The following is a 17,560-nucleotide window of genomic DNA, read 5'->3' as shown; positions in this document are numbered from 1 at the left end:
CCTCAGTCAGACTGAACAGAAACTCCAGCTGAATGTCACAGCAGACTCTGACACAGATCACTAAACACACACAGAGTAACTATGAATTTAACTGAGAGAACAGAGAACAGAGATTCTTTGAACAGTAAAACTTTTGTTTAAGCCTCTAATTCTGGTTCAGACAAAAGACGACTTCAAGAAGAATTTAAATGAAAAAACTTTAGTTAAAATGTAAAGCTGATTAAACTCTCTAGCTGCTCATTAATTAAACCAAAATATTTTCAGTTGATTCAATTTATGTTAATGGGAACTGAAGGGAAACACATGAAAACAGGACATTTTTATTGTTTTATACAGACATGGTTTTAAACCTGTTTAAATAGATATTAGATTATGTTTAAAAACTATTATACTGTAGAAAGGGGGCGACAGTGGCGTTGGATGTAGGAGTTTGCCCTGAAATCGAAGGGTCGACGGTTCAAGCCCCGACTTCGACTCTCAGTGTCGTTGTGTCCTTGGGCAAGACACTTCACCTGCATTGTCTACTGATGGTGGTCAGAGGGCCCGGTGGCGCCAGTGTACGGCAGCCCCGCTTCCGTCAGTGAGCCCCAGGGCAGCTGTGGTTACAATGTAGCTTGCCACCATCAGTGTGTGAGTGTGTGTGTGGATGGGTGAATGAATGTAGTGTAAAGCGCTTTGGTCAAGTCTCCTAACTTGAATAAAGGCTATATAAGTACATGCCAAAGAAAAAAGGTAAATAATTTTAACTTGTTTTTCTTAAATATACTAACTACCTCTGACACAGATAAAGATGAATAATCTGTGGTTATTAACCTTTATAATGTTGCACAGGCCCTGAGTATCTCAGTGAATTTGCTTTACATTAAAATGACAAAAAAAAAACTGAGACACAATTTTGACAAAAAAGATTGTCTAGAAAAAAAATATCACCAAAAACTGAGCAACATTTTTTTCTTTATCTTTATACAGCGATGTGCACAGTTTTCTTCTATTTTATAGGAAAAACATTTAATTTGTCAACAAAATAAAAATCTCTGAAGAGATAAATCCTTTTTTTTAAAATAAAATTTCACTCCTTATGGGTCTTTATGGCATAGAGAAGAAGAATCCTCTCTAAATTCTGATATGACCAAGATAACATGTTCCATGTTAAACCATGTTGAACTAAATTGAGCAAAACTATATGAAAATGTCTTGTCATGAACACAAAATGACGATTTGTGGCCAATTTCACACTTTATTGACTTTATTGCATACAAGAGATGTGATGGTTTATGTTTTTAATGATGTTAAAAAGATATAAAAAAATGAAAAAATGAGGGTGAACTTCCCCTGCTGCAGCTCCTCCTGTAGGGGAGCATCACCTAGGAAACACCAATCAGGTTAGAGAACAGGAACCAGGAAGGCATGAAATGACACCAGGAAACTTTGACTATGAGAGCGTTGATGCTTTTTACTGAAATGTTTCCGCCAGATGTTTTTTTTCTGTTCCAACAGTTACTGAGACACATTGTTTCACTTCCATTTAACAAACCTCCCATAACCTACTTTGAATGAACCAGTAATTACATGAAATATCACTGTATTATTTATCAAATAAAGTATATTTTATGTTAAACTGTAAAACAGGTTTTAACATTTACAAAAAAATATATTTTTTAGTAATTTTGTACAAAGATTTTCCAGCACTAAGAAGATTTAAATTTCCAAAAGCAATAAATATTTCTAAACTAGTGTAAAGATTTTTCAATTTATAATAATTTGAGACAATATTTAAAGTAATACATGTTTAATAACTAAACATAAATCATTAACCTCTCGATAATACAAAAAAATCTCAACAGTTCAATGATCCAACAGAGTATAGCAGGATATTCCTGCCAGATGTCGTTTTGCTCCAATAGTCACTTCTTCTCTTAATGTTTCACTTCCCTTCATGAAGCTTCTCATGCATATCAGGCCAATTATAATCTACCACCTTAAATATTTCATTAACATTTTAATCATACATGTATTTATTTATTATTTATTGTAAAAACTTAATAGATGATATATATATCATCTATATATATATTGCCTAACTCATGGCAAAGCTTGAGAAGTTTTCAATTGTGAAAAAGGCCTATGTTAATTTAATTTCTAAAGCTTTTTAAACCGCTGCTAAGAAAGACTTTTAAAAATTGCCCACTAATATATATATACCGTATATATATATATATATGTAAAAATGTTTGTCAAGATTGTGATTATGGAAATAAAATAGTCTAATTTTTCTAATTTAGTCTTTTTAAACACTGAATTTAAAACATTATATATTTTTTAGACATATTAACTGATTCCAATGGGACTATTTTACTTCCACATGTAATGCTTCACAAACATATTAATGAACACCAATAAAATTAGGAAAACATTCTAAAAGCTGTTTTTCTTTAAACATATTATGGAATATCTATGTATCTAGTTATGATATGTGTAGATGTTGCTTCTAATTACTTTTGACACACAAATGGAACCCCATTTTATTATTGTTATTGTTAATTATTATTTTGTTGCAGAGCAGCAGTAAGAGTTTTATTGAATGGCAAAGAGGGCAATTCAAAATCCTATTAGTTTTACAGTAAAACAAGTAAATCGGAGGGAAAGAGTGTTATTAAGGAAGATTTGATGGAAAAATGGCCAAAAAAAAAAAAAAAAGGGATGGAGAAAAAACAATAAGGTGGTTTTATAAAATTCAGAAGATAGAAGGAAAAAGAAGAGATGGAAGACGAAATAGAAAGGAGGAGAGAGTGATAACAAGGTTAAGATTTGGGCATACAGGACTTAATTTAACACTTTTCAAAATTCAAAAGCATACTAGTGGCAAATGGGATTACTGTGGAAAATATGAAACAATTTATACTGGAATGTCATAAATATGAAAGCGAGAGAAGATAAATTAGGAGAGAGTTTGAGTGTATTAAGGAAAAGATTCATTTATTAGGAATTTTAAGGAACAATTTGGGGAGTAACCATATATAAATACTTGATTTTTAAAGAAAACTAAATTATTTCATAGAATTTGATTATAGAGAGGGTGAATGTGTATATGATATAGACGAGTAGAATACAAAGTTAGAATACAAAGTTAAAGTTTCCTTTTGTTCCTTAGAAATTATATGTTTATTAGTAGATGGTCCATCAAGAACCACAGTAATGCTACTAAATGTTTGTTGCCAAGCGCCAATAAATCCAAGAAGAAGAAGAAGAAGAAGAGTTTTACTGTAAACATAATGAAGTTGGGGTTAAAACTAGCATATATATTATACAATTGTATTATAGTTATTTAGAAATTTTTACAGTTGGTTCAAAAAATTCAAAGGGAAATGTGGAAATAGGCATATTCATTCCAGAGTTTAATTTATGTATATGTAAAAGATTAACAGACCTTTTATCTATATATACAGCAGAAATGGTAGCAATTATTATTAGTTTACAGTGAGTGGAGGAGGTCAGACCAGACAGGGTGTTGATTTGCACAGATTCTAAAGCTGCAATAGAAAGCATTCATTCAGGAGGAAATAATAGGAAAGACCTTGTATTAGAAATTCATTGGAGTTTGTTTAGGTTATTTGGGTATGGAATAGATGTTCGGTTCTGCTAAAAAGGCTTTAAGAACGAAGAATATAGACCAGATTCCATTTGGGAAGGGGGAAGGTAAATCAAAAATAAATAAAAAAAAGAAACAGAGTTATGGCAAATAATATGGGATGAAGATGAGAAAGGAAGAAGATTATATAGGGTTAAAAAATCTGTAATTGTTAGAAATTATGGAGAAAGAAGAAAAGGGAAGAGATAATTTATACTGGATTAAGAACTTGACATTTCTACTTGAATGACGTTTTGTTTGTACTAGGGAAGAGAAATAATTATATATATGAGGGTTGTGAAAGAAAAGAAAATGTCGATCATGTTTTGATGGATGGCAATAAATATGCCACTGAAAGAGAGAGGATGAGGAAAGTGGAAAAGGGAGAGATTGGAGTATTAAAGGAATTTTAGGGACAGATGGAAATAGGGAGGAAAATTTGGTTATTAATAAAGCATTGTTTTTATTTTTACATAACACAAAAATAAAAAATAAAATATAGTAGGTTCAACTATAGAGCTACACACTAATGTAAAGTAGGTGGCGGTATGCATTTATAAGCTGTTTGCAATCCGCCAATCTGACAAAGAAGAGTTTTATTGTGAAAATCTTCACCCGGAAAAGGTTTTAAACAGTTCCGCTTCTTGTTATGATGGTAGTTTAAACTCGTCTGAAGTAAATTTGTTAGTTTTTAGGGATTCGAACCATTTTGCCTTCACGCCGAACCGAGAAGTGACGGTTAGCTGGAATGCTAACGAGGAAAACATCTTTTGGAAATCGCCTGAAGTCAAGACAAACTGACTGTCTGGACGAATTTGAAGGAAATTTGGAGGTTGGGATAAAAACATTTGTGACTAGATTATAATGGCAGCTCAGGCAGTAGATGATGATATGGATAGTTATTATAAAGTTATTATAAAGCTATGGGTAGCTAGTGGCCGAGGAAGAGGACAATTTGAAGGGAACCAGGTTGTAAAAAAATTATTGAAATAGTTGGAAGGATGGAAACAAGAGTGTAGGTAAAGAGAATTTGAAGGAAGTAAAAAAAATAAAAATAAACATTAACTCAAGAAAGAAGAGAACATTAATCTGAGCCCAATATTAGTATCAGAAGAACTAAAAATGAAAATACAGGATATGAAATGGATGTGAAATGGCTAAAACATTGAGAGACAAACATCCAGGTTCGAGTGACTTTGCAGCGTGTTGCTGATGCAATGGAACGCTAGAAGTTTGTTAGGAAATGGATAAGAGTAAAAAAGGATTCATACAAAAGTTAAAAATAAAACCTGAAATTATATGTATTCATGAAAGATGGTTAAAGCCTACATCAGACTTAATTAATGAGTATCAGTATTTGAATAGATAGAAAGAAGGATAATGTATTTTTGATTCTTTTAAAGAGATGGTTGCAGTATAGAAGGAAAAACATTTGAGTATATTGGTATTGAATTATGGACAAAAGAAAGTAAGATTAAGATGATGCATTTTTATAATCCAAGTAAGAATTTATTAGTAAAATTACTGGGTGAGGTAATATTACAGTATAGTCAAAGGGTGGTATGGTATGGTGACTTCAATGCTCACATAGGACAGATGAGAATACACTGGTTATTGAGGAGGTAATGGAGTCTTAATATATTGTGCATTAATAACAGAGACAGGATGAGGTCTAACATAACAGGTGCAGAAAATGATATTGTTTTAACTTTAGTTTTTGATTCATTGTCTGGTCTGTGCAGTGGGAATGTGATAAAACCCGCAACTATTGGAAGTGAAAATTTCTATTATGATTGAAGTGGGATTAAATTGGAGTGAGGATGATTCTACCGGGTTGTTTCCTTGGTCTTTTAATAGAGCTGTTTGGACTTTAATAATTGAAGAAATGCATATGAGTGTTGACTTTGGTTCATTAAGTTGTACTTTCTGAAATTCTGTTATAGAAGCTGTTTAACATTCAATTCCAAAGAAAGGTGGGAAGAACAAGAGGAGGATTGTACCATGAAGGACCATGGAATGTGATCAGGTTATTAAATCTCTGAATAAAGATTTTGCATTTTTGAAAAGGAATTAGAATTACCTGAATCTTTTTGATTATAAGAAGAAATAAGCTTAGGTAAGAAAGGTTATAAGAAATACAAAAAAAATGTATAGGAAAAAAATATTGTAATTCATTAGGAAGAGAAACAGAAATGGGGAAAAAAGAAGAGAAGAGACTATGGTTATTAGGGCTGGGCGATAATTTAATAACGATATATATCGATCGATAGACGTGTGGCGCAATAGAAAAAAACAGTGTCGATAAAAGTTCGATAAAGAAACGCAGTTTTCCTTCCTTCTCATTGTAGCCTATCATGTAGGTTTATGCTAGTCACTACTTCCTCCCAACCAATCGCAATCGCGGACCCAGACACGCCGTCACAAAGCGCCGCCCTCTCAAACCACAACACAGAGCACATGAAGATGTCGCAGCAAGGAGAGGCGGAGGAAACTGTTCCAAAGAAGGTTTTTGTAGTTCGCCAGTTTGGCAGTATTTCGGTCATGGCAAGTCGGACAAAAAACAAACCACAGTCATCTGTAAAATGTGTAGGGAACCAGTGAAAACGAAGTCTGATAACACAACCAACTTTTTTTTTTATCATCTCAGCCGCTCACAGCCGCACGACTCCAACCTCTGCTTTACAGGTAGGGGTTGGTGAAACTCCATTCGCATTATGAAGGATTCAGCTTTCATTAAAATACTGTGTTAGTACAGGGACATAGTCAGAACTATGTGGTGATTAATCAATCATTGAAATAATTGTCAACTCATTTAGTAATCGATTAATCACTAAATGGAGTATAGAGACACTAAAATATGCCTTTAGCTGACAGAGCAACTCACTTAGAGCAGTAATGACATGAAAATTGTAAAAATATATACAAACATTTTGCATTTAAAATAAAAATAATTTTTTTTCTTCAATATGCTCTATCCAGAACTCCTCAACTGGAAAAGTTTAAATTTCACTTGGAGTAATTCTCTATAAAATGATCTTTTTAAAAAAAAAAAAAAAAAAACCTGCCCGCTCCAATTTAAAAAAACCGGCTCGTGCACACTCTGTTTAAGAGTTGCTGTTCTCGGAGACACTTGTTCTCACCGTGGTGAGAAAGGTGAGCTCCAATGACTGTCTGAAACTGTTGCTCACTGCAGATATATGAGGCTGAAAGTGCGCATAGTGAGAATGGCCTAATGCAGGGGTGTCAAACTGGTTCCAGAAAGGGCCGTGTGGCTGCAGGTTTTCTCTCCAACCAAGCAACAGCTCACCAGACTCCAGTAAACTCATCAAGGGAGTCCAATCTGAACATGATGACTTGATGAGATGAATGGAGTCTGGGTTGCTATTGTTTGGTTAGAAAGAAAACCTGCAGCAACATGGCCCTTTTTGGAATCAGTTTGACACCCCTGGCCTAATGTAAACATACCACCAGAATGATTGACAATTAGGAGGACCACTTATTTTGATGTTCCACCCAGAAATAAAATCCTCCACTATACCTTTAAGGAATCTTTGGCTATCTATATTGATTAATCGAAAAAATAATGGACAGATTATTAAATTTTCAGTATATTCATTAGTTGCAGCCAACCAATTATGCTGGGAGAAGGAAAGAGCAGACGATAAATCATTTGGTTGGTTAATTTTACCAATGGCTACAGAGTTGGAAATAAATCATTTAAAATTCAGTCCAACTTTGCCTTTAGTAATATCACCACCCTGGATTTTATCTGATGCTGTTGTAGACCTAACTATACTACAAAGACAACATAAAGATAAAACTTTTAAATGGAATTCAATAACACAAGAGTATATCAAATATTTTCATAACCACGTTTAAATTCATACAGATGCGTCCCAGAATGCATCTGTTCAAACAGGGGCAGCAGCTGTAGTTCCAGAAATCAAAAATCAATATGGGGAGGAAGCTAGATAAAGGCTTATCTATATATGCGGCAGAGATGATTGTAATAATGATGGCAGTAGAATGGATTGAGGAGATCAGACCGGGATTTGCTTAGATTTGAATTCATCATTAATCAGTCTATGAATAAATAATTCAGAAATTGACTTTTAGAGATTGAGCAAATACCCTATCGCATTCAGATGATGGGATTAATGATAGTTTTTGTTTGTTTGTTTGTTTTTTTAGGTTCTTTGGGTTCCTTCACATATATAGGGACAAAGTAAAATTAAATGGCTAATAAGGAAGCAAAAAAAAAAAAAACTCAAACTGAGTCAAGATGATATTAGAGTTGTAGTTAATAAGTCAGAGGTTTAGAGTATTATCAAAAGGAAAATTTAACAGAAATGGCAAGAAATGTAGGAAGATGATATTAAAGGAAGGTGGTTCTATAAAATATGAGGGAAGGTTTGAAAATTAGGAGAAATACTGGAACAGTATTCAGGAAAGGATCATAACTACATTAAGTTTGGGGCACACAGGACTTAAATCAACATTACATATAATTGAAAAACAGGAAGATGTGAATTCTGTGGGAGAAATTAGACAATAGAAGATGTAATGTATTAGTAGGAAATAGCAGAGGTAAGGTTTTTCTCATTTTTGTATGAGAAGTTTATTTACAAGTTCATATTTAACATAGGTGTTAAGATAACATAAGCCTAGTTTTGCTGGTAGATTTTTAAATATCTGTATTAACAGTTTTTTTAAGTTTATTTAGTTGTTGTTGTTTTTGTTTTTTTTGCCTAACAAATAGAGGGGTAGTTTTCCAAAATATAGCTTTAAACTTGAACTGCTGGGATTTAAAAGTAATGATTTTGGAACATGCAAGGTATTAATCCATTTCTGTGACAAAAATCAACATATTTGAAGAGAAGCACTATCATAAATCTCCTCAGAGCTTCAAAACTGCCAGTTTTTGATGTAGATAAACCCATTCAAGCATAAACTCAGCGTTTCTCACAATGTTTCTTTTTGTTTTAGCCATCCTGCAGTTGTTTGAAGTAAAACCTCCTCCTGATCGGCAGATGACGAGTTCTGGGCTGGACCAGGAGGAGAAGCTGCTTTCTCCTTGGAGACAAACTGAAGCAGACGCAGATGAGCTAACCTTCAGCCACAATGAGGAATTTGAACTGGCAAGGGAAGACTTTAAAAGGGATTTTAAAAACTGTGACTCTGTGCCGCAGGATTTTAAAAGTCTAATAAAAGGAGAGGTGAGTGATTTGGAGAGGCATCCAGACATGCTTCAGCTCAGCTGTTTTTTCTGTGCAGCGGAATTTACAACAGGAGGTCTGCTGACCATACACACATCAGGTCACACAGGAGAGAAGCTGCTAACCTGCCTTATCTGCAAGAAAACCTTCACCTCTGACTCAGAACTTGTTAACCACGAGTGCAGGTCTCTTAAACATCCTCAAAGTCGACCAGAAGAGCCGATTCCAGCTGATAAACTCTGCTGCTCTCAGTGTGGTGAAGAGTTCTCCACAAGCAAAGACTTAAACCTTCACCTCGGACTACATTTAGGAAGAAAACAGTTCAGCTGTTCCATCTGCAACACCAGCTGTATCGACCAAGATGCGCTAATTCTGCACATGAGGCTCCACACCAGACAAACCCAGTTCACCTGCCATGTCTGTGGGAAAGACTTTGCTTGGAGGAGGCACCTGACCAAACATATGGAGGTGCATAGGAAAAGGAAGAAGGTCTTCAGATGTAGATTGTGTGGTGCTGAATTTAATACCTATTATAGGCTGTCTAAACATAAGGCTGTTCATCAGACATCAGAGCTTCCTCAGGGTCAGATGGAGACTAATGGAGAGAAGGAGGCAGCTGATGGAGACGAACCGGCAAAATCAGAATCTGATTTGATAAAAGAGACAAACATGAAGGTTTCAGTATCTTTTGAAACTGAAAATGACTCTTTGACAGACTGTAGACAACTTCTGCTAGATTCCACCTCTAGCAGACCTAATTATGATCCTAAGACTGATGAGAACACATTTCTAATTGGACAGATACAGGAGGAGGTGAAGCAGGAGGATTCCAAGCCTCCACAGATAAAAGTAGAGGAGGAGGAGACAGAAATCGTCAGGTTCTCCTTAAGTCCTGGATCGATGAAGACTGAAGAAGACGAGAAGAAGCTGCTACCCCGTCCCAAGAACGAGGAGCAGAATATCCCTTTGGAAGGAGAACTTTCCGACTCCGACACAGACGACAGCGATTGTTGGAAGCCGAAAACAGGCTCAAACTCTGAAAGCGATTCTGGCAAAAATCCGTCCGGCTTCTCTGAAAACAAACCGTCAGAGTCTCTGGAACCCGAGAGCGACGACAGCGTCGACTTCTGGAAGGACTCCCAGAAGCCACGGTCGAACTCAAACCCGGTGAGACAAGAACCTTCGGAGAAGGGAGTGAAATATGTGACGGACTTAAAGCCGTACAGCTGCCCTCAGTGCAGCAAAGTGTTCCGCTACAACTCCTATCTGAAGATTCACATGCAGCAGCACACAGACAGGTACGTCTGTTCTATCTGTGGACACAGATCCACCTCAAGTTCAAACCTGAAGGTTCACGTTAGAATGCACAGTGGAGAGAAACCGTTCAGCTGCTCGGTTTGCAATAAGAAATACAGCAACAAGGCCAGCATGCTGTCCCACATGTCTGTCCACGATGCAGAGAGGAAGTACAACTGCGATAAGTGCAAGAAAAGCTTTGCGTGGTTCACGGAGCTCAAATACCATCAGTGTGTCGACGAGTCGCCAGGAGAACAAACGCATGAGGAGGATGCAAGCATCAATCTGAAACGACACACTTTATACATCTGAAATGGTTCATCTGTGGACGAATTGTTGCTTTATTTAAAGTATTTATAGATTTCAATTCTTTCATTTAAGATACATTTGTTAAAGAACAGAACAGAAGGGATAATGAAAAATGAAGATATTTAACATTTTTATGGCCTTTTTTTTTATTCTTGTGATAAGCAAGCTTTTGTTTGCAAAATTGTTAATCTTGGAAAAAAATTACTTTGTTGCCCTCACAAAGAAGCCAAAAGTTTGCATTAAAACTTGATGACTTGAGTTATTCTTTATTTATTGTGTTTTATTCACAACTGATCACAACTTTGTTTCTTAGTTTGAAAATTTGGCAAATTCAGCAACATATATTTGAAAAACACATTCAATAGTTACCCTTTGGTAAACAGAATGTAGTTCACACCGTAGCCTCTAGGTGGCAGTAACAACACTCTGAGTAGTGTTTGAAAACTGCTGCAGCGGTTCTGCTCTCATCTGGTCCCAACAAAAGTTATTTTATTGTTTGGAGAGCTGCTGATGAGCTAGAGCCTCCTCCATTTTCAACATAACAGTTCTAGAAAGGTAAACAAATAACATAATAATTTAGGTTTAACAAACGTATTTTTCTCATTCTATGCATACAGATGCATCAATTAGCTCCCCTTATATTCAAAAATATTTTGGATCAAACAATAGTTTTATGCATTCATGTGCGGACCAGCTGGCACGTTTTATATTTTCCAAACCTATCCAAATCATTTCCTTTATCTGCCCCAAGTCCCTGTCTGTCTTACATCCTCTACTATTGGTGCTCCAAAAATCAGCCATAAGCTGCAGCAGCAATTATCCACCCTGTTGCCCTGAAGGTTTGCAGACCTTTTCACCAACTAGCCAAAATAGTTAAGATTAAAGTGCACTACATTATTCTCACATGTCATTTGTGTATATATAACTGATTTTTTAATTTTAGTTTAGTTTAATATGGGAAAAAAGTCAGAATTCTGTCTTTAATCTCAGAATTCTGACTTTAATCTTAGAATTTCTGACTTTTTTCTCAGAATTTTTTTTACTTTTTTCTCAGAATTCTAAATTTAATCTCAGAATTTCTGACTTTTTTTCTCAGAATTCTAAATTTAATCTCAGAATTCTTTTTTTCTCAGAATTCTAACTTTAATCTCAGAATTCTGACTTTAAACTCAGAATTCTGACATTTTAATAAAATAAAAATCAGTTTTCAGTGGCCCTAATCCTCTTCTGAATAACCTGCCCCACAGACTGTTTTGAAGCTACTTTATGCATGAGATGAGCTGGTTTGCTTTTAAATAAAGATGGACCATTTTGCATATGTGGATATTTACTGATCATATCTGTTTTGTAAAATGGTGTGAGATTCATTTTTTTTTCTCTCTGTTGATAAATATTATTATGGGACTGCAGAAAATTGGTTTAAATTAATTGCTTCTAATGAATCCTCCTGAATGTATTGCTTCAACTGGAAAATTATGATAGAAGAAAACGCAAGTCCCTTCATGTTAAAAAAAAGCATAAGTGTCTGTATTTGTTTAGATTATTTGTTGTTAAAAAAGACAATAGACAAGTGATAATTTTCAGCCCATAAAATCACACTTTTTTCCCTCGGATATATGGGATTTTTAAGGCTTAAATGATGGAAAGTCACTTGCAGGGTGTTGGTGGTTAAAATGAACATAAATATCTCAATAAATACTAGGGAGGGTTAAGCTTCCCTGTAAAATTCTTAAAATCATTGACAATATAATATTTTTTGTCAAACTGGTACATAAAAACATCACATATTAAAATATTTAAAAAGACCACTAAAACATCTTAAGTGTACTGTGGGTTCAATAAACAATATGTTTAACACCTTACTAGGAACTCTTAAAGCAAAAAAAAAAAAAAAGCCTCACTAGAGTACATAATTTGAATACGGCTATGAGAAATTATTAGTCATATCTTCTCTGGTTCTTCTTTTGAAACCTGCTACACCATGTTGGTGTTTAAAAAAAAAATAAAAGTCTTTGTGAATAAATGAAAATAGCCACTCAAAATATGTCCAAGGTACACTAACAGATGCCGATGGAGATGACTTCCTGTTATCATCAGCTGTGAGTTTTATTTTGAAGGACTTGAGCTCTACCGGAAGTAGCTAATACTGCCTAAATAAAGCTAGGCTCATGTAGCGTCTGTCGGGTGATTGAACCAATCTTCGGCATTTTTAAAAGATGCTCTAGTGTGCACTGTGCACTGTTCATTTTTCATCATATCTGTAAAGCTTAATTTGAAATGACTTTTCCTCCTGGAAGTCTCAGAGCGTCGTGTGTTAGCTTAGCCTGTTAGCTGTGCTCAGACTGTATCACTTTTGATGGATCAGAGACACTTGAATGGAGATCAGACTGTTTCTCTTTTAGGCCAGAGAGATTCTTGTTGAGATTGCGTGAAAACCTGAGAAAGTTGAAGAAAGGATAACTAACAGATGGAGGAACCGACGCGCAGTGAGCAGATGGGCTCTGGTATTCACCCACAGCTCCTCAGACGTTTGCATGCAATCAAAGGCTGCAATAATAAATACATACAAATCAGTCAAAAATAACTGTTCAGTTGATGTAAAGACATAGGTAAAAAAGAAAACTTTCCTTTGTGAAAAGAGGGATGCTAACAGGAAAGTCACATTCTAAGGTTGGCTGCATGAAAGTTGAAGGATTTATAAATTGTATTTATAAAGGTGTGAATACAGGGTAGAGATTTCTCTGATATAAATCCAAGTAACTGCAAAGAAATGTTATAGGCTTGTCTAAAATTAGATCCCACACTTAAACACTGTAAGGAAAATAAAATTATGTGCAATTTACTATTTTATACTTTCTTTGTATTTGGCATAAATATATATTTCACATATATATAAATACCCATATAAACACCCTGTGCAATAACCCTTTATAATTATTCTACTATATATGTATATAAACTGTCATATGTGGACTCACTGTATATACTGTATATATATATAAAGCGCACCTTTTTCGTCCTTTGGCACCTTCTTCTTGATGTAACGAGTACATTTCTCCACTGTGAGATTAATAAAGTCAATCATCAATCAGTTGACTTAAGAAAATCGGTCATAAGTAAACTATTTCTTAAAGGCCTATTATTCTTAAAAACCTACATCTTAAATAATTCAAATCACGAGCAGATTGGTATGAAAGTCGTTTTCTTTCAAAAGATTTTCTATCAATCTGCATTTATTTGGTATTCTCAAGTGAACAAAAAATAATAAAGATTGACCAAACTTAAGATTTTTTATTCCACTTTTATAGTGAATATTGTTTTAATGACATGTCAGAAATCATCAGCTCCAAGTCCTTGAGGTAGGGAGATATCCTTGACTTCATTCCAGTCTTTTGATCCACCCACAGATTCTCTATCAAAATTGAAGTTGAGTCTGTGGTTGGGCTGCTCCGACGCATCATTTCCAGTCAGCAAAAAAATAAAATAAATAACATTTAGATTTAAATTTACAAAATGTATGACTTTAGGCTTGATTATAATTTAAACTAAAGAAACAATGCAGAAGCAGTCTATTTTATTAATGAAGAAAAGCTAATTAACAAAGTAAAATGAGCCATGATGAAAAATATTCCCTTTTTATGCTTAAAGGAATAGTACACCCAAAACATGATTAGCCTTCATTTTCTACTCACCCCCATGCTGAACAACACTCTGGAGTACTTTTTTGATATCTCAAATGCATCTGGAGATCTGGGAGGCTTCTTGCTGTCTGCTGACATTCAAATAATGGAGGTCTATGGTGCCCGAGGCAGAAAGGTCCATAAAAGTCCACAAAAAACGTGTCAATATTCCTCCATACGCGCCTGCGAGTTCACGACGCTACGGAAACCGCGGCAGACCAAACCAGATGAAAGTGCGCATTCAGTGTCTGCTCTTGATAATGCAAGCGTAGAAGAAGAAATTTGCTGCGAAGTTGAGGAAGAGCATGAGTTCTTTGCCGAGCTGAATGCACACTTTCATCTGGTTTGGTCTGCCGTGGTTTCCGTAGACTCGTGAACTCGCTTTTAGGAAATCCTATACACTACTGTTTATGCTCTAAAAACATTCTAAATGACTTCGTTTCAAGTAAATTATGGACGCTACCCACTCAGGACACTTGGAATACATTGGACGAGCAGTATGGAGGAATATTGACACGTTTTTTGTGGACTTTTATGGACCTTTCTGCCTCGGGCACCATAGACCTCCATTATTTGAATTTCAGCAGACAGCAAGAAGCCTCCCAGATCTCCAGATGCATTTGAGATATCAAAAAAGTACTCCAGGGTGTTGTTCAGCATGGGGGTGAGTAGAAAATGAAGGCTAATCATGTTTTGGGTGTACTATTCCTTTAAGAAACTTAAATTTAGATACATTCTGGAATCATTATGTTATTGATATGTTGTTTTTCTTGAGAGCTGTTTTTGCTGTAACATGTTTGTGTTTCCTGCAGACGTCCAGATGCTGTTGGTGATCAAAGAGGAGCAGAGCTGGAGTCCCACACCAGATCAGGAGGACCAGAAACCCCCACAGGTTAAACAGGAGGAGGAGGACACTGAGATCACCAAATTCATATTCGATCCTGTCCGTGTGAAAAGTAAAGATGATGAAGAGAAACCGCTGCTCACAGAGCTTCATCTCAGTCAAAAGGAGGAGAAAAGAGACTCTGATCTGGGTGAATGCTTAGAACAATATCCACAGGACAAAACTTCTGACTCAGAGACGGATGTCAGTGATGGAAACTGGGAGGAGAGCGTTCAGACGGCGTCGCGTTTAGACTCTGTGACCAATAAGGAGACCCCTGTTGGCTTTAACTGCTCTGAATGCGGCAAAACCTTCACCAGAAGACAATATTTGTCAGAACACTACAGAATCCACACAGGAGTAAAACCTTTCGTCTGCTCCATCTGCAGCAAAGCTTTTACATGGAAAAACGGGTTAGTGCGACACATGAGAGCTCACAGTGGAGAAAAACCTTTCAGCTGCTCATTCTGTGACAAAACTTTCTCCTCCAAAAAGAATTTAATGGAACACACAAAAGTCCATACAGGGGAAAGACCTTACAGCTGCTCCTTCTGCAAGGCAGCATTTAAACGAAGTCACACTTTAAAGGAACACACAAGAACCCACACTGGAGAGAGACCTCACAAGTGCTCGATCTGTGGCCTAAGCTTCAGATACAGGTCATATCTAGTTGTTCACGTAAGAGCTCACGCTGAAGTTAAACCTTTCAGCTGTTCTATCTGCAATGGAACGTTTAAAAGGAAGCTCTCCTTAGAGGAACACATAAGATCCCACACTGGAGAAAAACCTTTCAGCTGCTCAATATGTAATAAGAGTTACTCCCGCCAGTTAGGTCTGTCACGCCACATGAGATGTCACACAGGAGAGAGACCTTACAGCTGCACCATCTGTCAGGCCACATTCAGATGGAGATACGCATTTGTGAACCACACAAAGATCCATACAGGGGAATCATCTTAGCTGCTCAGACTGTTTTCAAAGCATCATTTGGTCTCTGATAGCTGAGTTTAAGCTGTTGTGGTTTCAACTATGATTTGCTAATTGTTAAACTGGATGTGAGAGCAAAGCATACAAGCGACTGCTCCCTCCTCTCATATATGGCGTATCATTTAGGGACAGAAGATAAATATCCAAACACTATTAAGAAGAAAACGGAAAACATTCAGAATCTTATAATAAAATAAGACCCAGAAAAAAGGAGGCACAGGCCTTTTCTTTTTGAAATTAAAACATATGATTTATTTTTAAGGTTAAAAAGAAAAAAGACACAAAACTAAAGTCAAATCTGGATATATGTGCTCTATTTTTTTTACCCAATTTTAGAGCATTTTCTATGAACTTCTATCAATTTAATTTAAAGAAAAACATTATTTTTATTATAAAAGAAAATAGGGATAGAATGCATTAAAATTGTTCAAATGAGTGGTACCCATCTTTTTCTTAGACTTAAACTTTATCGTCATTTTGTTCACACAGAGTATACAAAATGAATTGTTATTTATACAGATTCAAGCAGTGAATGAGCAGCAGCTTAGCAATGTAAAGGAACATTTCCATTCATAAAGTGCAGCAGTGATCAAATGTAAACAGTGTGGAAGAGACATGGTGCAACAAGGCATTGATGTCTAATAGAATTATCTAATATAATGATTTGACATTAACCTTGAGTCCTGAGGTGACAAGACATAAAAGGTAATATTTTTTGTTTACCAAAAGTGTTTTATTTGGAAGTGTCTTGACAAATCCCAAGCAAATCTCAAGCAAGCTGCTGACGTCTGTTTACCTGCATGAATTTTCAGTTAAAGTTGGTGAACCCATGAAACCTTTGAGGGGGGTGCCAGTGAGGCAGTTTTAGACACATAAGCAGGATTTTAACATAATTCCTGGGGGATTTATATAAAACTGACTTAGTTCAAAAACCAGGCTTAGCTGGTCATGTCTGGCTTATTCTGCTGTTTTTCTGGGTTTCATAATCCTGCCTCGTTCTGAGTCTGACTCTGTTTTTTGCAGACAAGCAGAGTGGCACAGTGGAAGTGTGCTGGGCTCATTAGCCAGACGTCAGTGGACCTAAACCACCATAAAAGTGACTTTAGGGGAGGCGGCCCAGTGGTTAGGGCATTGAGCTTGGAATCCTGAGGTTCTGAGTTCAAGCCCCACTCCCACAGTCTGCCACTCTGGGTCTCTGAGCAAGATCCTCAACCCCACACTGATCCCCGGGCCCTGCACAATAGCAGTCCACTGCTCCCCAAGGGGATGGGTTAAATGCAGAGTTAAATTTTTCCAATGTGAGATATAATAAAGTTCTATTATTTATTATACCCAGTAACTTAGCCAGGTCGGGACCAGGATTAGACTGATTCTGATTGGTTTAACTTCAGTCAGAATAAGCCGTCCATGTCTGTCTCTGAGTGAGTTTTATGAAGTACCTCTCAGATCTATTTACCATGTCTGATTCAAAGGTGTCCCATGTATGGATGTATGATATTTATAGAGAAATATAATAAACATTAATATGCAGAACTTATAGTGTTATTCTTTTTTTCTTTCC

General features: G+C 36.0%; 2 protein-coding genes across 6 annotated transcripts; both read left to right on the top strand.

Moving 5' to 3' along the window:
* The first annotated feature begins 4,261 nt into the window (after positions 1–4,261).
* On the top strand, positions 4,262–10,707 carry LOC119794580 (zinc finger protein 271-like). Of its 2 annotated transcripts, XM_038302187.1 has the most exons (3): positions 4,262–4,460; positions 5,572–5,654; positions 8,615–10,707. In XM_038302187.1, exon 3 carries the CDS (start codon positions 8,659–8,661, stop codon positions 10,450–10,452), a length of 1,794 nt encoding a protein of 597 aa, XP_038158115.1. In that variant the 5' UTR covers positions 4,262–4,460; positions 5,572–5,654; positions 8,615–8,658; the 3' UTR covers positions 10,453–10,707. The 2 variants fall into 2 exon arrangements, with proteins under 2 accessions (XP_038158115.1, XP_038158116.1); XM_038302188.1 differs by lacking the exon at positions 5,572–5,654.
* Positions 10,708–10,925: 218 nt separating this feature from the next.
* On the top strand, positions 10,926–17,529 carry LOC119794579 (gastrula zinc finger protein XlCGF8.2DB-like). 4 transcript variants are annotated; one of them, XM_038302186.1, is made up of 2 exons: positions 10,926–11,004; positions 14,942–17,529. In XM_038302186.1, exon 2 carries the CDS (start codon positions 14,950–14,952, stop codon positions 15,970–15,972), a length of 1,023 nt encoding a protein of 340 aa, XP_038158114.1. In that variant the 5' UTR covers positions 10,926–11,004; positions 14,942–14,949; the 3' UTR covers positions 15,973–17,529. The 4 variants fall into 4 exon arrangements, with proteins under 4 accessions (XP_038158114.1, XP_038158110.1, XP_038158112.1 ...); XM_038302182.1 differs by lacking the exon at positions 10,926–11,004 and adding an exon at positions 12,687–12,953; XM_038302184.1 differs by lacking the exon at positions 10,926–11,004 and adding an exon at positions 12,976–13,119.
* Positions 17,530–17,560: the final 31 nt, after the last annotated feature.

The sequence above is a fragment of the Cyprinodon tularosa genome, unplaced genomic scaffold (genome assembly GCF_016077235.1).
Source record: "Cyprinodon tularosa strain WSP-4 unplaced genomic scaffold, ASM1607723v1 ctg483, whole genome shotgun sequence".
Lineage (NCBI taxonomy): Eukaryota > Metazoa > Chordata > Actinopteri > Cyprinodontiformes > Cyprinodontidae > Cyprinodon > Cyprinodon tularosa.
This window is presented reverse-complemented; position numbering and strand designations above follow the sequence as displayed.